A 27,855-nucleotide genomic window follows, 5' to 3' on the forward strand; every position below is an offset into this window, starting at 1 on the left:
ATTATTATTATTATTATTAAGATCTTGACCTTGATATGTCCCTGTAATTCAGGATGAAAACTTTATCTATTTAGCCTAATCGTTAATATTTAATAATTACAAGAACTAAATATTATTATTAATTATTATTATTTTACCAATAATAACAGTATTACTTATATAAATCATTATTATCGTTGTTAATGTAATATAGGCCTATATCAAAATAAATGCAGATATTTAATCTGATTAATCTGATTAATAATCATCAGTATCCTGCTACTACTAAGGTGTAATTATAATTACACCGTGTATTTAGTAGTAGCAGGCTACTGAACGTATGATGATCTGCGGTAGAGAAATAACATCCTAAACAAGATGAACACTCACTTAACGATATTGCTGGTGTTGAAGCACAGATGCACAGAAGCTACGTGTCACTAAAACTCGCACTCCCATAATTCCTCACCCGCATTGCGGCATTGTGGGTAATTTTAAAGTAAAGACTCGAGTGTTTCCTGTAGTCACGCTGGACCGAGAAAACACCGGAAAATACTTTTTCCACATTATTTTATTATACACCAGAATTATTTAATAAGGTAGCATTTGTTATTGGTTTGGACGCTCGGTTGTTATCAAAAATGGCTACCTGTAAACGCAAAGACGACATTGGGTTTTTATTCTATGCTTCTCTTCTTTACAAAGAGATTTGCCCTGAGCAGTCGCGCTTTCTCATGTAAGTAGTATGCACGTTTCTCTTGTTTTCATCAACTGTTCACATTTATATTTCTAATGAGTTGTGTGTGGACTTTGAACATGCTGTACTGTATATGCTGTAATGTCATGAAGAAACCAGTAGATGGCTGGCTACTCCTCATTTCCACTGCATAATGCATTTTGTTATATTTGAAGGCATTTTGTTATTTTAGTTTTTATGACCTTTACAGATTGTTTAATTATATTATTTTTATGTCATATAATTGATAAGCACAACGGTTTTTATTTTTCATACGGTTTTTATTTATATCTTTTTTTATTATTGCATAACAAGAACAAAAACCACACATACAGAGGATCACAATTGTATTCAATTATTATCTATTACATTCATAATAGCATAAGGAAACAACAGAGAGAGAATAGAAAAAAACGTTACAGGGGGAAAACTTACAAAATTTGAAAACAGAAAAGGATTTAAAATTCTACATGCATGTTTTGCCTTATTACTTGAATCTTTTAGGGCCAACATACAATGCTTAAATTCAATTTTAAATAATATAATGGTATTTTAATTATTAATAATCAACAAATTTTGCTCCAAACCCGTATTTTTATACAACCAAAATATAGCTTAACCAGATTATTTTGTTTCGTGAATTTAATAAGTTATTCAATATCAGTCCAAAACAATTGGGTAAATACACATTTAGAGAATACATATTAGAAAAAAAGATTAGAAAAAAATTGCAGTGCCTTTGAGTGTGAACCCTATTATTTACTGTTGAATAGTTGCATTAATGCATGTAATTGGATGTTGTTCTTTAGAGAATAAAGAACAACACGTATTGAGAATTATAAAAAAGTGTAAAAATGTTTTAGTGATGTGTTAAAAAGCCCAAGTGCAGTCATCTTATGTTCGTATTTGTGGAATTATAATAGCAATTGAAATGCACCATTAAGGTGATGAAATAAACACGTGCACTCAAATCTCATCTGCTGGAACAGTGTGCTGGTCATTTTTAGAGTTTTTGTTTGGTGTGTTAGCTTAGTCTCATGTGTAGCATCATTAAACACTAGTTTCTTAATTAATAGATTCTTTTATTCCTTTATTTGTTTTAGGAGAGTTATTGTGAAAAGCCAAATAAAAAATCCAGGAAAGATTTTCAGAATTTTTAACATCTCTCATTAATAATAAGTATTATTTTACAAATAATAACACTATTAATTACAACAGTCATTATTAGTGTTATTAATATTTGTCAAAATAAACGTAGGTCTTTAATAATAAATTATTATACAACTATTAATAATCAATGTTTTAATATTATTTTATGATAAAATTACTATTGTTATTATTATTATTATCATCATTATTATTAGGATCTGAACCTTGATATTTCCATGTAATGCTGATAAAACTTTATATTATCGTTAATATTATTATAAGAACTAAACATTATTAATTATTATTATTAATTTACAAAAATAACAATTGTTTAAGCCAGGAAAGATTTTCTGAAGATTCTTGTTTTGTTTAAATTTTCTTATTAATAATAATAATTATTATTATTTTTACAAATAGCATTATTAATTACAACAATCATTATTTTTATTATTACTGTCGTTATTATTATTATCATCAAAAAAAGCAGATATTTAAATGCTGCTATGAATCACCTGGTTTATACTGACTATGTGTTCTCACAGCAGAGTGAGTGAAAATGAATGACGTTAAGCCTTGGGTTGTGGCATGTTTTTCTTAGATTAAATGTGTCCCAAGCCAATGTTCAGGGTCAGCGCACTGGATGTTTTGAGTGTTAGGCGGCTTGTTGTGATCAGCGAGTTCAGGGTACATACACTGACTCACTGCTTAAATGCACGTAAGTTACTGGAATCTGTTGTCTGAAAGTGTCCATGCCATGAGATATGTTCTTATTTATAAACCACTTGTGTTAAGCCCTCTTGAATGTAAGGTCCACTCTCAGTATCTTCCACAGGTGTCTTGCTGCCAGGCTGGTCAATAGGGATAAGATGCATCTGCTAGAGTTATCAGTGGACTAATGTGCACATTACATGGGCATTATACTCTTTCTTGATTTCTATCACAGGTGATTTAGCTAGAGCAGAGTTTATATCTTTGTTGATATAATCTTGCGGAGAGTACATTGTAAATAAATTGAAAAGGGTCTTTATCTCGGTCCTGAGAGCACTTAAAAGAACCTGCATTATTTATAGGTAAATTATTATAATTAGATTACCTCGGGGAAGAAGTCATGTGGCGATATTACTTTTTTTTAAATCCAAAAGGTAAATATATAAATAAAAGAATAAAAATAGTAAAGTTAAACAAAACTCTGATATAATAATACTAAAAGAAATAACTGAAAGTAGTGTGTGCGTGCGTGCGTGCGTGCGTGCGTGCGTGCTTGCGTGCGTGTGTGTGTGTGTGTGTTTCAGTCAAAAAGACAAATCATTAAAATGAAACGAAATAACTTCTTGAAAATAAACATGTTTTGAAGGGTTAGTTCACCAAAAATTTCTGTCATTAATTACCCACCCTCAGGCCGTTCGACCTCTGTTCATCTTCGGGAACACAAATGAAGATATTTTTGTTGAAATCCAATGGTTTAGAAAGGCCTCCATTGACCATGACATTTCCTACAGTCCAGTGGCTAGCTCTACAATCATTTTATGAAGCAACGAGAATATAGTTTATGTGCGCAAAAATTAAATAACGACTTATATAATGAAGGACTATTTCAAAACACCGCTTCCTGAAGCCTTGGAGCTTAACGAATCAGTGTATCAATTCATGATTCGGATCGCGTGTCAATCCGCCAAACTGCTGATATTGTGACTTTGGCGATCCGAACCGTTGATTCGATACACTGATCGAACTGTTCGAAGCTTTACGAAGCTGTGTTTTGAAATCAGCCATCGATATACAAGTCGTTATTTAGTTGTTTTATTTTTTGCAAAAACTATTCTCGTTGCTTCATAAAATTATTTTAGAACCACATAGAGAGATGGACTTTGTAACGATGTCTTTAGTGCTTTTAATGGGTCTTGAGAAAGAAAATTACATTGTGGCCAATGAAGGCCTGTCTGAGCCATCGGATTTTAACAAAAATATCTTCATTTGTGTTCCGAAGATGAACAGAGGTCTTATGGGTGTCGAACGACAGTAGGGTGAGTAATTAATGACACAATTTTCATTTTTGGGTGAACTAACCCTTTAATGCAATTAACCCTTAAACGCATACCATGGGTCTTTAGTGACCCGGGACATCATTCACTACCTTCCTCCTTGTTCATTTTAGTTCGACATCAGATACCTTCTTAGTATTCCTTAATCAAGTAATTCCAAAAAAATATTCCAAGAACTAAGTATTTTAGGAGGTGGCTAATTCAGACGAATTCATTCAACCTCACTTGTACAAATTCGTACGATTTTTCAAAAAGTGTCAACAGAAAGAATCATACCCATCACTGGGGTCTAGACAAATTGTACAAAAACGTACCACCTTGTTAAATACGTAGGCTACGTATTGCTGTAAGATTGCATTGAAATTGTACAGTCCCTGACAAAAGTCTTGTCGCTTGTGTACAAATTGACCTAAAGTGCAGCTGAAATATATTTCTAATCAAGATTTTTTGGCAAGAAATGGCTCATTTTAATCCCACCAGTTTTTGTGATAATGTTTCAGTGAAAAACAAAACTTTCAAAAAGTATTCTAATATTCACAGCTTGGTAAAGCCCATTGAGTCAATTTTTGCAAAGACAAAGTGTTGTCACCTTGTCATATGAGCTTCACCTGTGACTAATAATGGATCAATTAGGTTTCAAGTGTGTATAAAAAGAACCCCAGTACACTAGACCTTCAAGGGGGGGTGAAACACTCAGTTTCAGTCAATCTCATGTCAATCTTGAGTACCTATAGAGTAGTATTGCATCCGTCATATCTCCGAAAAGTCTTTAGTTTTATCATATTTATAAAAGAAATATGGGCTGTACCGAGTCTTTCCGGAAAAAACCGAGCGCCTGGAGGCGTATCGTGTGGGCGGAGCTAAAGAATGACGAATGTGCACAAAGCGGTGATGTCCTCAAGCGTGGAGAAACCCATCGCTATATCAGCTAATACAGATAATGATCCACAATCAAATCTGAGGCTGAAATAAATTGAACAGGAGAAACGGCAACATCAGGATGTCCGTCTCTGTGGTATGTACTGTATTTAGGGGCCTTTGTGTGTCTTTACGCGCAGTTTATGAGGACATGATTCGGTTTATGGACTATTGTATGTGACTAGACCTTAGAGGTAGCAAGCAAAACGGTTTTGCACTAGTGTAACGTTATACAGAACAACAATGGAGTAACAGTTAACCGTTAGCGCATTTGAATGACGAAGCACGCGATCGTATCGTTTACTGATGTTTACTCATGCGACGGTAGCCAACAGCAGAGACATTTGAAGTTGATTTACTCACCGGCTGCTTCCAAAGCAGGACCGAACCGCTGGGGCCGCTCTGTCAAAAACACACTTCTTTGGTATGATTTGGTGAAGTCCTGTGACAGCAGTGGCGTGGAAATCCACTTTGAGACGCGACTGAAGCGATGTTGTGAAGCTTCCCGTCATTTCTGCGTTCAAATCGGTTCAAATGCAGCGCTGCCTTCCCGGAATGCTGTGCTGAAGCGTTGAAGTCGCTCGACGTCACCCATAGGAATAAAGTGGAGCGCGGCACGTCATAAGTGTTCACGGACGACTGGATCTGCACCTGAGAGACTGTTTACGGCGTGCATTTCCTCTCTCTCCCTCTAGTCACGCGCGCGCACCCTTCCGGGAGAAGAGCCCGTACAGCCCATACAAGGACCTTCCGATCTATTTAACCTCAAGTAGACCCATACTCGAAAAAAACTTGCCGAAACTTGTGAGAAACCGGAAGGAGTATTTTTAACACAGAAATACTCCATCAAACGTCCAACATTAGTTTTTGAAACTTTGTCTAGGTTTAGTAGGGCCCTATAAAATCCGTTTTATTTTTTCCCAAATTCCGTTTTATTTTTTCCCAAATTCCGTTTTTTCCGTTTTAATTTTTGCAAATTCCGTTTTTTCCATTTTAATTTTTGCAGATTCCTTTTTTTCCGTTAAAATGTTTGGCAATTCAGTTTTTTTTACCCTTTACTGTTATTTTGGTGAAAAAAGAGTGTGCTTTTAATGTTAATATAATAGAACATAAAACAAAAAATAGGAATGACCTTAAATTTACTGAGGTAACAAACATCACATTTACTTTTTAGGACAAATATGATATTTGGCATAACACTGCACTTCAAGTACTTCAAATATTAATGGTTATTAGCTTTAAACTTTCCGGTAAAATAAATTATAATAGTTTATATAAGTTAAAATGAAAGTGCTCCAGTAGCTTTTTCTTTCAAGTATTTTTTTTAAAAAAAAGAACTAAAAAAAAAAAATCATAAGAATCATCTTTTACATACAGTACTATTAAGTAAAACATTTAAAGCTGAAAATTAACATTAAAAAATAACATTTCACCATGAAATCATGTAGTGAATTGTTCTATGTGTTTAACAATCACCATTATGATATCCAGAGCTGTGAAAAATAAAAATACACGAAAACACAACACTGCCAGAAGTTTTTCCCCCAACTTCAAAGGCCCCTTTAAATGATTAAAACTAGATGCTTAATTTTAACTTTAAGGTTACTTATCATGTAAACTACCCATAGGCTACAGCATGTTAAATGCATGTTTGGAACAGACTAACAGAGGGGAAAACGGTCGCATTTGCAGCAGATATGCATTGCTGCCTAATGTGCCCATTATAAATCAAAGCACGAGATGACAGGGGTCGAGTAGAACACCGGAAAATCTGACAGAATGGACAATATTTGTCTGTCTGTGCAATACACGAGCCGCGGTTCAGGTGCGCGCGCGACCAATGCTGCCTGAGCACAACGAGCGCGCGGCTCCCGCTCTCCATACGCAAAGCTGCCTGCGCGTGCAGTGTGAAACCGCCGTTAGCGTCGAGTTTCTTAACTTTTTCGCTGCCGAAACCAGAGCCGTGGAGACCAACTTCGCCATACTTTCATTGTTTTGAAGGGCGAGCTGAAATGACGGGAGGGGTTGTGTCGCGGAGATTTGCTTCCCCCCGTCTGCACTTTCCTCAGACATACGTTCTTAACCCACACGACACAGAATTTCATTACAAATATGTACAATTCCGGGGAAATCTGCGTTAACACTAGATTCCGCGTTTATATGCAGATTCCACGTTAATATCCCAATTCCGCGATTCCGTCCGCGATTCCGTGATCGCGGAAATTATAGGGCCCTAGTTTAGGATGGGAATCCAAGTCTTTAAAGGTGTAAAAAGCTCAGTATGCATGAAACAGCATTTCACCCCCCCCTTTCACATCAACTGCAACATGCCTAAGATTCACCCTGAGACTAAAGTTTTGATTATCAAGAGGCTGAAGACCAGATCCACTGCTGATGTGGCAGACACCTTCAATGTGTCTCAGCGTCAAGTACAGAGGATAAAAAAAAGATTTGAAGAGACTGGAGACGTTTTTGACAAGCCCAGGTCAGGCAGACCCCGCAAGACAACTGCTCGAGAGGACCGTTTGTTGGCTCGAAAATCCAAGGCCAGCCCATTTTCCACTGCAGCAGAGCTCCACGAGACCTGGTCACCTGAAGTCCCTGTGTCAACCAGAACAGTTTGTCGGATTCTGTCTCGAAATGGCCTCCATGGTCGAATCAGTGCCCAGAAGCCAGCACTAAACAAAAGACAATTGAAAAACCGTGTGGCATTTGCCAAGGCCCACAGCCTGCTAAAAGGATGGATGCTGGAAAAGGGTCAGAAGGTGGATTTTCAGATGAATCTTCTGTTGAATTACACCACAGTCGCCGCAAATATTGCAGGAGACCTACTGGAGCCAGAAATCTTAGCTACCTCTTATATTCCCAACCATAAAAGAGGCCAAATTCTGCAGCAGGACGGTGCTCCATCGCATACTTCCATCTCCACATCAAAGTTCCTCAAGGCGAAGAAGATCAAGATGCTCCAGGATTGGCTAGCCCAGTCACCAGACATGAACATCATTGAGCATATGTGGGGTAGGATGAAAGAGGACGCATGGAAGACGAAACCAAAGAATATTGATGAACTCTGGGAGGCATGCAAGACTGCTTTCTTAGCTATTCCTGATGACTTCATCAATAAATTGTATGAATCCTTGCCAAACCGCATGGATGAAGTCCTTCAAGCTCATGGAAGTCATATAAGATATTAAATTTTGATCTCACAGCACCACAACTTAATTTGCTGACATATTTTTGTATTTGCAGTAAATTTGTTCAATTTCTGTATAGGCGACAAAACTTTTGTCTTGCCAAATTTTGACCTTTCTGTCTTGATTAAATTATTTAAAAAAAATCTGTGAAAATTATTTATTTCAGTGCATTAAACATCATTTGGGAGGGTTTTAGCTTTTCATATGAGCTATTTCTAACACCAATTAATTAATTAAAAGTCAGGTTAATATCAGGTATTTCTAGAAAATAGATAAGCGACAAGACTTTTGTCAGGGACTGTATAGGGTAGCTAACAGTCAGAGGTGTGTAACAGTGCAAGTATATTTTTTTCTGCACAACAATGATTGAATCTTTGATGAATTAATTAGTGCAATTCATCCTAATTTCACAAGGTGGCAATGTCTTATACAATGATGAAGTGACGTTTCACAGTTAGCACAGGCAGAAAACAAAAGAATAGGAAGCATCATCAGCAAAACTTGAAATGGCTCAGTGATTTACAGCAGAGCAAGAACTGAACACAATCAAATAATAGTGTCATTGTTACTTGACGGTGGATCTGGTTAAGTTGTCAGCGATCAAAATATTGATTTGAAAGTTGTGGTAAATGATAGTTTTGAGAATGTGTTTGAGATGCAAATATAAGCCAGATGCTGAATTTACTGGGAAATGAGCTCTGATGAGAACAGTGATGATGGTATAAAACATCTGCTCAAATTGAACCATTCCAAACTCCAAATGGTAACAAATTATGATTTATTTATTTTATTCTTCTGTAATTGTTACTCTAAAAAGAGTTTTATATCCTCATGACGGGTAGAGAGCCATCTGTGTAAGATACAGTATAGATCCGGGTTGGTAAAGAACCGAATATGTAATAATTGGCAAAACATTCATGAATTTAAGGGTTAAACAAAACAATAAAATTAAATTTAAAAAAAATTAAGAAAATATCAGAAGTGTTAAAATTAAACAAAAAAATAGAAAAAAAACTGAAATAATCAAGTCAAACAAAACTTAATAAAAGAAAACATGCAAATAAATAAAAATACTGTTTGGTGTTTTGTTCTATGGAGCACCTGCACATGGCATGCAGTAAAAAACTAGTAGGCTAAATCGTGCGCACGTTTTACTATTTCATTCCCTCGTTTTATAAATCGTGCGTAGCAAATCGAGGGAAGAATTAGTAAAACATGCGCACAATTTATAAATCGAGGCAATGAAATAGTAAAACGTGCGCAGAATTTACTTTTTTTCCCTTCTTGTATGTCATGTGCTGGGCTCTGTATTGTTGCTTTAATTCAATTAAGTAAATAAATGAAATTAAACAAAAATAAATAAGCAAATATGTCTCAGAAAAATTTAAATAAACAAAAAAGTGCTGGGTGGATGTTTCCAATACTTCACATGTACAACTTTCAGTCATTAAAGCAAATAAATAAATTAAAATGATACAATTAAACAAAGAGAACAAATGGGAAATTAAAATAAATAAAATTAAAAAAAAGAAAATCCATGGAAGCTTGGACACTATCGACAGAAAATGTTTGTGGAACAAATTAATTTGTCCCCGTTTGTAATGTGTTTGACATGTGCTCTCATTGGGAACAAGATGTTTGCCCTGGCTCTGTGGAATGCTGTGAAACATCCGCTGAGGCGTCACAAACAGCTGCAGATGGGACACAGATGATTAGAATAAAAAAAAAAAACCCTCCCACTCTAACCATGCACGTGCCACTGAATAACAACAGGCAGCTTTTAGCAATGTGAACTAATTTTAGACAGGATTGTGGAGCTCAGATAAAGGAGGTAGGAAGCGCATCACCATGTCCAAAAATAGGGTGCACACACTAACAAAGTTTTGGGGGATATTAAAGCCATGGGAAGCCATCCATGGTCATGAGTTTGACCTCAGTATGTCAGTTTTAAGGAATCACATTGTAATTCTTAGTGAGATCTCCTGAAAATACATATTTAATAGGATATTAAATGTACCAGACAGCAACTCTCACTAGTCAGAAGACAACAATACTGAGTGGGGAGTCATCTTTTTTATTTTATAGCCTGTTGCAAAGATTTAACTCTGCATAGTGGAATCTATGGACTTTATGTAGCCCTGCCCCTTTTCAGCGCTGCACTTGTTCGGTTCTGTTCTGTCTTTCGGTTTGTATTTCCACCACATGAAGGCAAGCTCTTACGGATTTATGAATTTTAAACTCATAAAAATGTACCACTCATTTTAAAATGTTCATTTTATATGGTTTGCAGTATGCCGGTACTGGGAAAATACCGGTATATCTCTTTCAAACAGTACATGTCATGATTTTGCTCATTTTGGTACTTGAAATGCTGCTGTGTGCTACCAAACATGATGTGAAATTGGCAAATGTGACAACATAGGGGAAGAAACTGGATAAATCAGTTGAATCTCACTCAACATGCCCAAAACAAATTAATAAAGAGGGCTGTGTAGTAGTGAAATATGGAATTACTTTGCTTCTAAATCTGATGAAGAATCATCAAACTTTGCCAAGAAAATTACTGATTTATTGTGATGATTATAAACATGAAATCTTTGAGAATGAGTACAATGGGCAGACCCTGTATGGTATCAATTTAATCTCAATACTACGGTATTAAATTGTGGTACTGTACCAAAGGCAAAACTGTGGTATCTAGCTATCCCTAATTTGTTATGACATCTGCTTCAGACATTACAATGCTGACTGATTGTAATGTCTGAAGCAGATGATGACATGATAACTTTCATTAACTCTTCCACAGTGATGCCATAGAAAAATACAGAGCTACCGCAAAAACCCAAAATTCTGAAGATGGTTGCTCTCTTGTTTCTCTGGCCCATAAGGTCTGTAAGATATAAAAAAAACTGGATTGGGCGCGAGAACTCTGCCAAGTCCATGAATTATTAATAAGCTGCTGTATTTGAGTCTTACTCTTTTAAAGTCTGAGATTTAAAGACTAACACTTTTACTGCTTTTTTATTACAGGAGTCTGCATCAGAGCAAGGGTAAGTTATGGCTTTTTTATTTATATTAATAGACTTGTATGTCATTGTAAAGAGTTTTTAATGTATTCCCAAAGTCTATATAAGACCCTTTAGGCAACAGAACAGAAACTTGGTTTTGAAAAGGAACCAAAGCCCAAGTTAAGCCCAGTAAGTCCGACCACATTTCCTCATGTAAAACATGAATCCATTTCTACGGCCTTCACAGACCTCAGAGATGGCCCGACAGCGGGGTAGGATGACCACATATCGGAAAAACTAAAGTCCAAAATTCCAAACTGTCCTCAGAATAGAGCATAGCATCACCTATTTTATTTTAACCAGTTGCCATGCCAAAAACCTCATCTATATTTCTCCCACCATTCCAGCCGCTGCCCTGCCGGAGACTCTGATCTGCCCCTTCTGTTTCCAGTGGCAACAATTGGGCAATCATCACGTGCGTCTGCGGCCCAAGCGGAAGCCCTCGGCGAGGATCAGAAAACTTTTGAGGAGGGAGTCGGCAGGAAAAAGACTGAGCACAGAACAGACTGTAGTCCTCCGAAAGTTTAAAAGGGCCTCCAATTCTCTGGTGAGGTCAAGTCCACCTGTTTTATGTCCTCTTAAGTTCAGTTTATTTGCTGTCACAATTTCTACCTCTCACATTTCCTGAGTATTTTAAAAAGAGGTGCTTGAGATTAGATTAGATTAGATGAATATAAACAAGAACGAACAAACGCGATGTTGCCATATATGTATACCACTGTTCAAAAGATTAAAGTCAGTAAGTCTTTTTGGAAGAAACAGATACTTTCATTCAGCAAGTATGCATTCAATTGATCAAAATAGACAGTAAAGACATTCATAATTAGGGGTGTAATGATACCCTGTGTGTACGAGTTGATACTCCTGATACGATATTAATGCTATACTCAAAGACATGGTAAAAGGTTCACAAAAGATTTACTGTTGATTAAAATATTAAATTAGGTATTATGTTGAGGGTGGAAATGAATAGGCTTAGACTTGGTGCTGGCAACCCTATACACAGGACAATGCTGACACTAGAATAAAATTAAGCATGATTCTGAAGCAGAATTGCATTATTATACATTATATTCAACATTATATATAGTAGTTTAATGTAGTACTGACACTAAAACTGATTTTTTTTCCTCACAGTAATTTTAAATTTGGGTAAACTATTCACAATATAGCAGTATCTATGGAAGCCTTTTTTCACCACTAAATAAAAAAGAGAAATTTTGAATTTGTATCTCAGATTTGCGAATTTGAGAAAGTCAGAATTTTTAGATATTACCTCGCAATTGCGTGATAAAGTCACAATTCTGACTGAGAAATAAAGTGACAATTGTGACTTTATATCACGCAATTGTGAGTTTATATCTCAGAATTCTGCCTTTATAACTTGCAATTGCGAGAAAAAAAGTCACAATTTTGACTATATCACTCAATTGCGAGTTTATATCAGAGTTCTGACTTTAAAACTCGCAATTGTGAGAAAAAAAGTCGGAATTCTGAGATAAAAAGTTGCAATTATTCTTTTAATTTTTTTTTATTTAGTGGCAGAAACCGGCCTCCATAGTGTCCCATTTATAATGTTAAAAAAATATCTTTATTAAAAAATAATTAAAATTCAGCTTTACCGACAAATAAATTAGTATATAAAATATATTCAAATACCGGTAGTTATATTCAAATAGTTATTTCAAATTGTAATAATTTCATAATATTACTGTATTTACTATAATTTGATAAAATAAACTGAACCTTAGTGAGCAAAAGAGACTTCTTTTAAAAACATTTAAAAAACGTACAGAATCTTACGGAAAAAAAAATGTATTGGGCCTTTTTTAGGCCTAAAAGGAGGTATGGGTGAAAAAGAAGGAACAGAATTGGGACATGGCCCAGGTCAGATTCAAACGGGGCTCCCCATGAGCCAGCAGCTCTTGCGCATCCTGACCACAGTCCACTGCACCACAACTCGTTTCATTTTTCTGTTTTTAAACCCTTTTGCCCTCTTGCTTGCCAGACATCCATTGTAATTGCATTATTGTAAAGTCATTTATTTTTCCTTGAAGGACAAAATTCATTTTAAAAATACATTTACATGTATTCATATAGCAGACACTTTTTTCCAAAGCATCTTAGGAATACAACAAGGGATTCATCATAAAGATGCAATAAACATGAGAAGTGCTGGTAATACAACGTTTGAGACATCGCTTAGAATAGTACAAGCTAGAACAGGGAGAGATTAAGGAATAGGGGAAGCATAGAGGAGGAAATGTCTTTCTTTTCAGCAGGATGCAGTTAAGTGCTGATGGAAGAGATGAGTTTTCAGCTGTTTATTGAATAAGGTCAGGGATTCTGCTTTGCGGATAGAGTTGGGAAAATCATTCTGTGATCGTTCTGTGTATACCTGTATATATCTGTTTGTCTGCTCCTCTTTTGGGAGGCACAGACAGGATTATTGATGCGGCCCTAAAAGCAGTTCCCATTGACTTTGGTATATGGCCTATATGAGTGCGCTTTACTGCTGATGCACTCTTGGAAGACTGTAGGGTACAATTTAACACTTTAAAATGTTTGGAAATTTAGCAAGGAGTATGATTTCTATTTTTAAAGTTATGATTACAGACTATCACATGAATCATCATTCATCTGGCAGAAAGACATTAATCAGACACCGAAACGCTCCTTTTATAGTGATTTGTTTAGCCTCGGATGACTTTGATTTGAAACTAAGGAAGATCCACTTAAGATGATTTAGAGCGGAAAAGCTCATTTTCTGAAGTGTGACTGGATCAATGTGTGATTGGAGGTGTTTCTTTTTAAAATGTGGTTATTTGTAGAAGTATGTAACCCTCAAAAGCACCGGATGCCACGGATGATATGGAGGTGTACGTGCTGGTGTACACGGATGCATAGCTCTCCGCTGCCTGAGACTCGTGGTTCTGGGGGTGGAGTGGTTGGCGTTAGACTGCTAGATTCTGCACTCATTGCTGGCATTCGTTTCTCTGCAGGAGAGGAAGACTCTGGCAAGAGGAGTAATGAACTTAATAGAGAGCCAATGCAATGTCAGGAGAGTTCATTTATATTAACTCCCATATTTTCCCATAGTACATTAAAGAGGAAAGTCTTTTAGCTGTGAGGGTCAGACTTTCAAGGCAATAATCTCTTTTGTGGAGGTCATGGAAGATCATCTTTCTCTGTCAGCTTTGAATAGATGCTGTCAGTTTGAATGGAACATAAGTTTAGCATCCCATCTATTTTAAGATCAATAATTTTTCATTCTAGGTTAATGCTATCAAATTTGTAATCATTAGAAAAAGTATTATGAAAGTTACTGCCTACACAGACAGTTGCCTTTTAAGTCAGCATACCAACAAATCATAAAACCTCATTAGTGACTGATTTGGAACCCTTTAATGAAGGCAACAACGGTTAGCAGATATAACACGATTCTGACATCCTGAAAAAAATGTATTACTGTTTCCATTATGTTACAAATGATTTCTATTTCAAACTTTCAGTTTCCACAAAAATATTAAGCTGTTTTCAATAAGTAGAACTTGAGCACCTATTCTGAAGGATCATGTGACACATTCTGAAAATTCAGTGTTGCCATCACAATAATAATTTACTTAATTATTTACTAAAATATATTAAAATAGAAAACAGTTGTTTTAAATTGTAATAATATTTCACAATATTATGTTTTTTCCTGTATTTTTAATCAAACATTGACTTGTAACTTCTTTCAAAAACCTCATAAAAAAATCATAACAACCCCAAATGATTGAATGGTAGTGTACAAATAGTGCAAAAGTTTAGTTGCTTTGCCGCACGCAGCTGACTTGCATTTGTGTGTCGAATTATTAATTAACACATAAATGAGTGGCCCATGTTCAGTGCAGCTTGAGAGAGAGAGAGAGAGAGAGAGAGAGAGAGAGAGAGAGAGAGAGAAAGAGAATAATATTTCAAAATATTATTATTTCTTGCATTATAAGCATGAAGTTTAGGGTTAAATTTTGAATATAGAGATTAACTCCCTGAAAATATCGATACGTGGCAACCACGCACAAAATATTGTGATACTAGTATGCTGTATCGATTTTTTCCCCTACGCCATACTAAACACGTCATCAAAGAAAAGAGATGTCGTAAGTGAGAGGGATAACGAGGGCACATTATATTTAAAAAAAGATGTGCATGGATAAATCATTTATAATAAATACTGCAATATTCCATAAAAAAATAAGAATTGTCCATTTTGATTTAATGGTGACTTTAATATCAGCTGCTTAATATCACACTGTGTTATATTTTTTCTGTGTGGCTTTACACCTCAGAAGTTTTAACCTTTAGAAACATCAAGAATAAAAAATGAATTGTTTTAAATTTCTGATTGGGATTAATCTTTGTGGTGTAGAGTTCCAGGTGATGGTGCCTGTTGATTTGTGGTATTTGTTGTTAGTTGGGGGCTCATTTAGAGCCACGGAGTCTCTTGCAGGGACATGCTTGACATGCTGTGGCTTGTGACAGCTCTGCCAGGTCTTTACAAAGTTATTTTAAGTATGCTTTTATTTACTTGTCGGGCTGAGAGTTGAATTAATACCCGTTTCATCTTCCCGAACACATGTAGTCTGTGGATTTGGGTAAAACCTAAGTGCACTAAACTATTATAGAAGTACATTTTTAGCATGGACAGTGATTCTACTCTTTTGAAATGCTTTGTGGACACTGAAAATAGCAATGGATCTAAGCATTAAAGATGGTGTAGAGTTGAAGTGCTCCTGATTGACTGTTCTTAACTGAATCTGGGTTGCATCTCAATTTGCTTACACACAAATATACTGTGTGTACTTTGGTGGTGGGTGAGTACATGGCCTCAAGCAGTAAGACTCATTTTGGCACATATTATACCATGAAATAGTTTTTGATTCTCTTGTTGCATACTGTACACATCTATAGCTAAATTAATTCAAGACGACTTATGTTTTCAAATTTCTTTAGTGTGTAATTTTAATGTACGAATGTTTGGTGAATTAGCCAGAGATTTTTCATGGGAATTTTTCCTGTGCATACAAAAAAATCTGCAAAATAATCCACACAGTTAGCAGTAGTAGTAGTTCAGGTTTTTTTTTAACTGAAAATGTCAAAATCTGCTTTTCTGATGTGTAAGGGTATGTGTGTCATGGATGCCCCCTTAAAAAATCCAATGAAAGTGGCCTCTTTGCCCAAAGATTATATAATACAGTTCCTTCTAAAAAAATTAGCATATGTCATAAAAGTTCATTATTTTTTATTAGATAAAAATTAAACCTTCATATATTTTAAATTCATTGCACACCAACTGAAATATTTCAGGTCTTTTATTGTTTTAATACTGATGATTTTGGCATACAGCTCATGAAAACCCAAAATCTCAAAAAATTAGCATATTTCATCCGACCAATAAAAGAAAAGTGTTTTTAATACAAAAAAAGTCAACCATCAAATAATTATGTTCAGTTATGCACTCAATACTTGGTCGGGAATCCTTTTGCAGAAATGACTGCTTCAATGCGGCGTGGCATGGAGGCGATCAGCCTGTGGCACTGCTGAGGTGTTATGGAGGCCCAGGATACTTCGATAGCGGCCTTAAGCTCATCCAGAGTGTTGGGTCTTGCGTCTCTCAACTTTCTCTTCACAATATCCCACAGATTCTCTATGGGGTTCAGGTCAGGAGAGTTGGCAGGCCAATTGAGCACAGTAATACCATGGTCAGTAAACCATTTACCAGTGGTTTTGGCACTGTGAGCAGGTGCCAGGTCGTGCTGAAAAACCAAATCTTCATCTCCTTAAAGCTTTTCAGCCGATGGAAGCATGAAGTGCTCCAAAATCCTCTGATAGCTAGCTGCATTGACCCTGCCCTTGACCAACACCAGCAGCTGACATGGCACCCCAGACCATCACTGACTGTGGGTACTTGACACTGGACTTCAGGCATTTTGGCATTTCCTTCTCCCCAGTCTTCCTCCAGACTCTGGCACCTTGATTTCCGAATGACATGCAAAATTTGCTTTCATCCGAAAAAAGTACTTTGGACCACTGAGCAACAGTCCAGTGCTGCTTCTCTGTAGCCCAAAAGTGGCTTGACCTGGGGAATCCGGCACCTGTAGCTCATTTCCTGCACACGCCTGTGCACGGTGGCTCTGGATGTTTCTACTCCAGACTCAGTCCACTGCTTCCACAGGTCCCCCAAGGTCTGGAATCGGTCCTTCTCCACAATCTTCCTCAGGGTCCGGGCACCTCTTCTCGTTGTGCAGCGTTTTTTGCCACACTTTTTCCTTCCCACAGACTTCCCACCGAGGTGCCTTGATACAGCACTCTGGGAACAGCCTCTTCATTCAGAAATGTCTTTCTGTGTCTTACCCTCTCGCTTGAGGATGTCAATGATGGCCTTCTGGACAGCAGTCAGGTCGGCAGTCTTACCCATGATTGTGGTTTTGAGTAATGAACCAGGCTGGGAGTTTTTAAAAGCCTCAGGAATCTTTTGCAGGTGTTTAGAGTTAATTAGTTGATTCAGATGATTAGGTTAATAGCTCGTTTAGAGAACCTTTTCATGATATGCTAATTTTTTTAGATTTTCATGAGCTGTATGCCAAAATCATCAGTATTAAAACAATAAAAGACCTGAAATATTTCAGTTGGTGTGCAATGAATCTAAAATATATGAAAGTGTGCATCTTTGTGCATCTTTCAACATTTTGGGAAGCATCTGTGCCAGCAACCGTGGCTTTTTCCAGCCTGTGTTTGATACAGGTTAGGCTTATGACATCCTGTTTCCCCTCAGGGGGCGAATCAGTGATGCAGCTTTTCCATGCATGGTCAAGGGGGATGGGCCTACCACAGATCGATCGCCCTGAAAAGCAGATGGGTCTCCACTTATCAATAGCTGAACACACACACACACACACCACACCACACCACACACACCAGACTTGCATATCAAGGGCAGCTGTGGCATCTAGAATCTTAGCAGGAAGGTCAGAGCTGACAGTCTAGCCCAGCTTGTGGCTGCTGGGTTGAGGGTATTTCAGGAGCCCAGACTATTAATAGAACACAAAAACCCATCTGCTGGACTGATGTGTGTGTGTGCGTGAGAGGCAAAGTGTCAGTAAATGCGTAGAAGTTTAGGGATAGCTCGGTAAAAAGCTCAGTTTAACTGCTTGTCTATGGCATTTACAAACATAAACAAAGCTTTTGTATCCTGCACATACCGGTACCTGTCAGTTTTATTATTCATTATCTGTTATAGATGATATATAGGTTATCTATGACTCAAATCTGAGTCGACTTTCAAATCTTATATTAACTTTAAAAGTAACAAATATATAAAATGACACGCACACATAGTCATTCAAAAAGTTTGGGATAAGTAAGATTTTATGTTTTAAAAAAGTAATTTCTACTCACCATAGCTGTATTTATTTAATCAAAAACCGTAATATTGTGATATTTATTATAATTTAAGATAATTGTTTTCTGTTTATATATATATATATATATATATATATATATATATATATATATATATATATATATATATATATATATATATATATATATATTAAAATGTTCTATTTAATCTTGTATTGGCAAAGCTGAATTTTCAGCATCATAATTTCTGAAAATGCATGGATGCATTAATTTCTGCATTAGTTGTAGGCCAGTCCAGTGGCTTAAGACATGATGAAATTCACACACTTTTTTTTAAGTCAAATTTTCACTATTAAAGGAGAAAGACGATCTAAAACGTTTGGATCTCACTGTACATGTGTTCATTTTGACATAATGGAAGGGTTAGAAGTAAAAGAAACCTCTGGCAGTATTCTTACTCTGCGCATGACCTTTCACCTGGCATTGGATTAATCTATATGCAGTCATTCCAGCTCCGTTTTGCTTTCCCTATTTGTTTCCGTTCTCTTGGCAGCTGATGTGGACTGATTGCATCAGTGTCACACAAGAGAGCTGTAGGGTTTTTGCCAGTATTTTACCATCATTCTTCGAAATGTATTTTTTTAGTGTTCAACGGAAGAAAGGAAGTCATTTATTTGTTCATAAAAATGAAACGCTTGGATGATGTTGGAAGACTGTGAGGCATTTTGGAATATATTGCCTAATTGACTTGTCGATGGTTTATGAAAGCTTGTTTCCGTCACAGAGTAAAAAATAAAGGGTAATTGTGACTTTTTGTCCCACAATTCAGATTTTTTTGTTTTATAGAATTTTATGTTTATTATCTCGCAATTCGAATTTATAAGTCACAATTGTGAGTTTATAGCTCACAATTCTGACTTTATAAAAACTCGCAGTTGTAAATTATAATCTAACAATTCTGAGATCAAATCGTAATTGTGTTTGTTTAAATTATTTCTTTGCTAATTTAGTTGCTTCTGTTTGGAAATATATTTTGTCTCGTACGGCATGCTGTGTTTTAGTTGCTGCTTTGTTGGTGTCCCCTTTACAGGCTTCTTAACTAGCTTAACCAGCAAGATACTTAACCTACAGTTTCCAAAATTAACCATTTTAATCAGCATGTTTGCCTAAGATGGCCTCTACAGAAGAGACCCAGAACCTTCCTTTTATGAACAAGGGAATAGAAACTGGTTATGAATGACATCTCTACTATGTCCATTTCGCTCATCTCCTTCTGAATCCGGCCAAGGATTAATTTCAAGCCCAGCTGTATCAGACGTCTTTGTTTTGAGCATTGTGTTTATGACCATGTTTAATGGGCAGATTTTGATCATGGGGAATGATCTATTTTGAGATTGAGCTGTGTGATGGAGATTAAAGGATGTGGCAGAGTCTACTGTCTTTATATGGAAAACCGCTCAACTTTTAAAGCAGTGGTTAACTAGTATGTGATGTTTTAATTTTAGCTGTAATCTTGATATAATGTTCTCCAAAATCTCTTTGGTTAGTGTGGTCAGTGTTTTAGTCAAATGGCAAAGCATTGCTGTATATGTTTATTTAGATGAAATAAGATGAAAATATTAAATTGACTTTTGTGGCATACAAGGATTTTTTTTTAAATTAATTCTCATATAAACCAAGTGAACTTGGGCCACATTTCCTTTTCAAGGCATGCAGTACTTAACATACAGAAGAATTAAAAGGAGAATTATGTATGCTTTATTATTTGATAATAATTGTGTAACTTTTAAAGACTTGGCTCAAGTTTCTGAGGAATTCCATAAAGGATTGTTCGGACACCTCAGAGCATTCCTTAAGTCCAATCAGAGTTAAGAGTCAGTCGGGCAGACTCCGCCCTCGCTGCAGCTGATTGGCCCTTCCTGCTCTTTATATCTCCAGACATGAAGGGTGCTGTAGTAAACACTGTTCTCATACACGTGTGGATCATCTAAAATATTTTACATTTCACCTTAGCCACCTGTTACCTCAGCAAACAATGGCAGCCTTTGTGTCGGTAAGTTCAGTTTCCACACAGAAGAATGTTAGTTTTTTTAGTTTGATTAATTCCGATACTGAAAGTTACATTAATACAACAAATATAACCACGTTATGAATTTAAGTTTTTCTTGTGTATTCTACTGTTCGAAAGTTTGTGATCTGTGAGATTTTTTTTGTAATGTCTTTGAAAGTCTCTTATTTACACCAAAACTGCATTTATTAACATTTGTAACAATTGTTTTATATTTTAATGAAGGCAAAGTTTCAGTGTCACGTGATCTTTCAGAAATCATTTTAATATGCAGTTTCTGTTCAAAAACATTTATCAATGTTGAAAACAGTTGCTTAATATTTCTGTGGATACTACAAAAGAACAGCATTTGAAATGGAAATAATTTGTAAAATTACAAATAAATGAATATGTCAGTATTAAAGAGTATAAAGCAGAAGATTGTATAATCAAGTGTCAGTAGAATGCTAGGGGTTGGTTGGCTTAATTTAGTGCCGGTCTCTGGCAGGTTCTGGCTGTGTGGAGGGCTTCCGGGCATGTGTTCAGTGTACTTTTGTACCTTGCTGTATATAGAGCTCACGTTCATATACAATGTGTGAAATACCTGAGCTAAGTGCTCACAAGTGTCTGCTAAAGCTGACTATTATTGGTATAAATCTTGGCAGCACAATGGTTTAATCACAGTAAAACATATTTTTATACATTTTAGTTACTTTTTCATGCTGAAGCCATAAATTATGTTGATCTTGTATTTGCTTGTGCAATTTTGTTTGGGTTTCAGTCAGCAACATGTGAAGATTGAGCAATTGACTTGATCGTTTTTGTGAGACACTTGCCTGTCAACATTATTTATTAATTGTGCATATCAGTATTTTTGCATTCCAATTTTAAGATCCACAAGAATACATCTGCTCTGCTGTCAGACATCCTTTATTTTCTCTTCAGATTGTTTTGCTATTTTTTTTGTATTAAAAACATCAGTGTTTTGTCTATGTAGAGCATGAATATTTTAATTGATCCTTGATGATAAAACATATACTAATTTTGTTATCAGGACAACCAAATTAATGCGTCGGGCAATTTTAAAATGGACCCTTTTCACTGGCTGATGACGCGCTCTAACGGTCATCAATATCATACATACTGCAATATTTTATTGTATGTAAATTTATAACACTGATATTTTTGCAGTAAATTTAAAAAAAAAACAACTTGAGGGTGTTTCTAATACAGCGTCTATGGGAGTGATGTTAAAAATAACATATTTCTCTTTTGCCGTTATCAATCTCACTTCTTCTGCTATTTGAGCAAATGAGGACACAAAAAATATATTTAATGTATACTATCATTTACTGCTATAAAAGTTAACCGAACTATGACAGCTTCCGCTCTGAGAAACCCGGAACTGTGAAAAGGGTCTATTGGTATATCCAGACAATATTTAATTGTCTCCAATGCTATATATATATACAGTATGTGTGTATGTATGTGGATCACATCAAAGATAAAAGTTTGTCTCTGTCTATATCTATATAAACACAAACTTTTATGTTAGATTGTGTAATTAATAGTTTTTACATGTGTGTGTGTGTGTGTGTCTGTCTGTGTCTGTGTCTGTGTCTGTGTCTGTCTGTGTGTGTTTTTATAATTTATCCATCATTTAACCGAGGTACTTTGTTCTCTTAGATGGCAACGTGTCACACCTGTAATAAGGTGTCCAGAAAACCTGGAATGAACCGTGAGCTTTTGGCTACTCTGTCACAGAGCCAAAGTACTCCAGGAAGTGCGAGTAAACACAGAACTCCACAGTCAGTGAACAGGGCCACTCCAAAATCTATAGTGGGCAGAACACCAAGTGGCACACCAAGGTAAGCTACTCTTTGTGAATGTATATGCTACTACATCTCACAAAACTATTAAAACCATTTAATAATGCTTTCTTGCCACAGGTCAGTTTCTTCAAACTCCGGCTCATCATCAAAGTCCGTCAGTGTGAAGTCGTCACCTTTCGCCCGCCTCAAAAAGATCCTTATGCTGGAAAACAAACAACAGAGTAAGAATGGTGGTCTAAAGAACTTCCTCTTATCTCTCTGAAGACCTTGGGATTGTTGAAAATGAAAGACTCTGGCCCACTTTGAGAGGAGCTGCTGAAGTTCATGATGAGGAGGACAATCTCTTCTCCCTATGTATTACAATGCCACCTAGTGGAGGAGTCATTATAATCTGGGTTATAATGAACAGAACATTTCCTTTCTTTCCATTAAGAATCTTTTTCTGGATCCATCTGGACAAGTGGAATAAAAAAAATCATTTTGTAGAAGAGTGTATCTTGTGCTACTGAACCATGCTGTGACTTTTTAAAAAAACAAACGATTTGCTATTATTTTCTTGATACCACATATTGTTGTTATTTTTTTTCTACAAGAAAGATAACTTTTATATGTTTTGTGTTTAATGTTCATTCTTTGTATTCAGATTTCTATCCAATGTTTGGATCACTGACATTAAAAGAAGGATTGTCTTTACACTTGGCTTACACATTGAATTATTTTAATGCTCATTAAATTTGTGCTGTGTTGTTTACATTTGGTGGCTTATTTGCCTTCAGACTAAATAGAAAAGACCAAAAATATTTCATACTGATTTATTTTTCCCTCTCGATACATTTAAATTGTGTTGTTTAATCTTGTTTTCAATAAAAAGTTAAATAAAAATGTCTGTGTGTTTATTTAGTCTGTACCTGTAATGTTTTTTGTGGCCCCAACCTATATTTTAAAATGATATATAATATAAAATGGTTTAAAACATTTTTGTGTGTGAAAATACTAACGTGCCTAAAACACTATACATACATGCACATAAGTACACACACTATATACACTCACCTAAAGGATTATTAGGAACACCATACTAATACGGTGTTTGACCCCCTTTCGCCTTCAGAACTGCCTTAATTCTACATGGCATTGATTCAACAAGGTGCTGAAATCATTCTTTACAAATGTTGACCCATATTGATAGGATAGCATCTTCCAGTTGATGGAGATTTGTGGGATGCACATCCAGGGCACGAAGCTCCCGTTCCACCACATCCCAAAGATGCTCTATTGGTGAATTAGGGGGCCATTTTATGTATACGTACATACATACATATACTTGTAGAAAACTGGAATCACAAAATGTATAATTATTATATATAATAATTAGTTGGTTTCTGTTAATAAAAATTTAAACAAGCATATAGTTGTTCATTTACTGTAATAGTGAAAGTACATTGCTCACTTTGGGCCAATCTTTTCAGATAATTCCAAATAAAAATATGATTCTTAAATTAAATAATTAGTTTTATATGTATTTGTGTATAATAAAGTTACCTTTGTACGTGTTTGACGCCATGTATTTTAGATGCCAATGTCAATGCAGGTTTTGTGGGCCTTTTATTTTGAAAAGGCACTTTCACCCGGAAGTGGACAAACAGACTTACGTGCCTTTAAAATCATCAATATACTCCTCAAGTATTAACTTTTTGAACAGAAGATGTGTTTCTAGATTGAACAACAAACAACCCCCAACGAATGTACAATGTCAGATCGCAAACGAAGCCGAGAGCATCACGAGGACAGACATGAACGAAAGAAGCACAAAGAGTCAAAACAAGATGAAGACAAATTCAAGAACCAAACCCGAAAACTGATTCAAGAGGTGCAGAAGCTCAAGCATGTGGAGACTTTGTGAGTATTTGCATAATATCAGTTTGCTTATGCTTGTAAAATAGAGTTGCTTATTATCTAAACTGCTGTGCTGAATTTCTGTTGCACTTTTGTCTTGTATGTAATTTTATTTTGTTATTTTTCCTTTCAGCTATGAAAATCCTCCTCCTGGATTCATCAAGGTTTGGCCATGGCTTTATGTGTTGACATTAAATGCTCCGGACTTATCATGAGCTAGTTGGGTTACACTTTATTTTAAGGTGCCATTGTTACAGTGTGCATTGTATATAATTAAGGACTTAGTAATGGTAATTACCAACATGTACTTACTATGTATAGAGTGTTTGGAATAGTGTTTGATTTAAGGTTAGTTACAGTAAGCAAGCACCAGTAATATAATAATGATACTGTAAAATAAAGTGTTACCTCTAGTTGTTTTGGCCCTCTTACAACAGGCCTATGCCATCAGAGATCATGTAAAGACATTAGAAATTAGTTTTTAAGTGAACATTTTGCGATACACACACAGAACTGCTTTTGCAGGAAGATGATTACAGACCAGAGGATTGTATTCCTGATGACCCTGGTAATGAAGATGCCAGGAGCTTCTTGGCTCACGCGCCCACTAAAGGACTGTGGATGCCTCTGGGAAAAGAGGTGAAGGTCATGCAGTGTAAGGAAACTTTCAGATATATTTGCTTCTTAAAATAAAGAATTGTGACAATGTTTTGAAGAGCTGTTTCTTTTATAGAAGCTTCTTTCTGCCATGTAATAAAAGGCAATTGTGACTTTTTTTTAATTTCACAATTCTTGGTTATAGCTCGCAATTCAGACTTTTTCCCCTCAGAATTTTGAGACAAAGTCCCTATTAAAAAGTAATTGCGACTTTTCTCGAAATGGTTACATGTTTGGAATTGCAAGATAAAAGTAATAATTGTGAAATAAGTAATAAAAGTAATATTTTTTTATATATGTTAATTTGTTTTCTTCTTCTTGCAATTCCAAGTTTATATCTTAGGATTCTGAGAAAAGCCATAATTGTAAGATAAAAAGTTGTGATATAAAAATAAATAAAAAGTCAGAATCGAGGGTTCCAAACTCAGGATTGTAAGAACAAATGTAAGAATTTTTAAGATATAAACCCAGAATTGCGAGAGGAAAAAAGTCAGAATTGCGAGTTATAATCTCGTATTTGCAAGAAAAAAAAGTCCGAATTGTGAGAAGTTCAAAATTGAAAGATCATGAAACTGAATCATTAGGGAAAAAAGTCAGAATTGAGAGTTATAAACTCTCAAAAAAATTAAGACATTTTAAAGGGTTAGTTCCCCCAAAAATGAAAATTCTGTTGTTATTTACTTTCCCTAATGTCGTTCGACACCCGTAAGACGGGTGATTGTGTTCATTCATCTTCAGAACACAAATTAAGATATTTTTGTTGAAATCCGATGGCTCAGAAAGGCCTTCATTGGCCACATTTTCTTTTCCTCTCTCGTAAAAGGCACAAAGGGTTAATTCACCAAAAAATTAAATTGATGTCATTAATGACTCACCCTAATGTTGTTCCACACCCAGAAGACCTCCCTTCATCTTCGGAACACAGTTTAAGATGTTTTATATTTTAGTCCCAGAGCATAATGCAGTCAATGCACACTTTACTGTCCATGTCCAGAAAGCTAATAACATCATAAAAGTAGTCCATATCAAAAACTATGACTTTATTCAGCGTCGTCTTCTCTTCCGTGTTCCTCAAATAAAGATTCAAACAGCCATGAATCAGTCACTCGATCAATGATTCGGATCGCCAATGTCACGTGATTTCAGCAGTATGGCAGTTTGACACGCGATCCAAACTGCTGAAATCACGTGACTTTGGCGAATCGAATCATGTGCCTTTTATGTGTCTTGAGAGAGAAAATGACGTTGGTGTCAATGAAGGCCTTTCTGAGCCATCAGATTTCAACACAGATATCTTCTTTTAAGTTCCGAAGATGAACGGAGGTCTTACGGATGTCGAACGACATGAGGGTAAGTAATTAATGACAGAATTTTCATTTTTGGGTGAACTAACCCTTTAAGATGTAAAGCTGGAATTGTGAGGGGGAAAAAAGTCTGAATTGTGAGATATAAACTCTGGTGGAAAAAGCTTCCTGAGTCTTTTGACTGGTCATGTGTATAGGAAAGTTTTTGCGCAGTAGTAAAATAACAGTTAATTGATGCCTGTAACTTTTAGCGGCAAATTATATATTAGATGTTACTGTGTCAATGAAGATCATTGATAAAGCATAATTGCTCAAACTGTGTGTAGGCTGGAGATGTAAGAAGTACGGCCACAGAACAGGAGACAGAGAATGTCCTTTCTTCATCAAAGGCAACCAGAAACTGGAGCAGTTTAGAGTAGTAAGTGACACACATGGCCTACTTTTTGCACTTCTGCAATATTTTGTTATTTTTTTAAATGCATGTACGGTAACCTTAACTTAAATCCTGATTATTGGTCTCATTGGTTTATTTAAAGGAATTAAATCATATATATGTGATTTTTATATATATACATATATATATATATATATATATATATATATATATATATATATATACACATATATACACATACATACATACATACATACATGCACTTGTCTACATGCACTTTTATTCAAACTACACACAAAAAAAGTTTCGGGGGTAATAATATAAAAATATGAATAAAAGCACAGTTTGGTATAAATATATAAAAAATTACTTTAATATTCAGTCTAATTTTGTCTATGCATACACTGCCTTATTTCAGTCAACAAAACTGTTTTGAGGAAATTACAGGTTTTTTTATTAGTAAGCTTGCATTTACGAATATATAATTTGGTCAATTTTGTCATCATGTGATTTATGACGTTTGGTCAGTTACTTATCAAAAATGATCCAAACATTTATTTTTGTGTTGCATCCAAACCACTAGGTTTAAGCATAAGTCCATGACGACTGACATATTGACAGCACAACATAAAAATGAACTATAACTAAAGCCATAACACATTTTACTTCTATTTCAAGTTGGTTTGAATTTTTTGAATATGGTCAGTTAAAAGTGTTTATGAACATTCATATAATTTCTGTGATTCTTTCACAGGCACATGAGGATCCAATGTACGATATCATTCGAGAAAACAAACGCAATGAAAAAGAGACAAGGTACGTCAAGTTTTATATATCGAAACTGTGCCATTGTATATTTTTGTAACTCAAATAAAATTGTATCTGTCCATGTTTTATTGAAATGACTTTCAAAATCAATTTATAAAAAGATCAATATGATGTACAGCGCCGTTCAAAAGTTTGGGATATTTTTTTTTTTTTTTGTGAAGTGTGAAATTTTATTACAATTTTAAATAACATTTTTTAATATATTCTAAAATCAGATTTCTTCCTATGATGGTAAAGCTGAGTTTTCAGCCATCTGCAGTGTCACATGATCCTTCAGAAATCATTCTGATAGGCTGATTTAGTGCTCAAGAAACATACTTTTTTTCTCAGTATTCTTTGATGAATGGGAAGTTCTAAAGAACAGCATTTATTTGAAATGTAAATCTTTTGTAATGTAATAAATGTCT

General features: G+C 35.5%; 2 protein-coding genes across 2 annotated transcripts in view; both read left to right on the forward strand.

Annotated features, from left to right (window-relative positions):
• Positions 1–472: 472 nt before the first annotated feature.
• Positions 473–23,062, forward strand: c19h18orf21 (chromosome 19 C18orf21 homolog). Its single transcript, XM_067425738.1, has 5 exons — positions 473–715; positions 11,049–11,068; positions 11,434–11,633; positions 22,224–22,405; positions 22,487–23,062. The coding sequence occupies exons 1-5, from the start codon at positions 621–623 to the stop codon at positions 22,629–22,631; spliced, it is 642 nt and encodes a 213-aa protein (XP_067281839.1). The 5' UTR covers positions 473–620; the 3' UTR covers positions 22,632–23,062.
• A 911-nt stretch (positions 23,063–23,973) lies between these two features.
• rp9 (RP9 pre-mRNA splicing factor) overlaps positions 23,974–27,855 on the forward strand; it is a 6,813-nt gene continuing 2,931 nt past the window's right edge. The window contains exons 1-5 of the mRNA XM_067425245.1: positions 23,974–24,268; positions 24,399–24,429; positions 24,791–24,920; positions 26,553–26,644; positions 27,375–27,436. Of these exons, the coding sequence (XP_067281346.1) occupies positions 24,120–24,268; positions 24,399–24,429; positions 24,791–24,920; positions 26,553–26,644; positions 27,375–27,436 (464 nt within the window). The 5' untranslated portion in view covers positions 23,974–24,119. The remainder of the gene's footprint in view (positions 24,269–24,398; positions 24,430–24,790; positions 24,921–26,552; positions 26,645–27,374; positions 27,437–27,855) is intronic.

The sequence above is a fragment of the Pseudorasbora parva genome, chromosome 19 (assembly GCF_024679245.1).
Source record: "Pseudorasbora parva isolate DD20220531a chromosome 19, ASM2467924v1, whole genome shotgun sequence".
In the NCBI taxonomy this organism is placed as follows: Eukaryota; Metazoa; Chordata; class Actinopteri; order Cypriniformes; family Gobionidae; genus Pseudorasbora; species Pseudorasbora parva.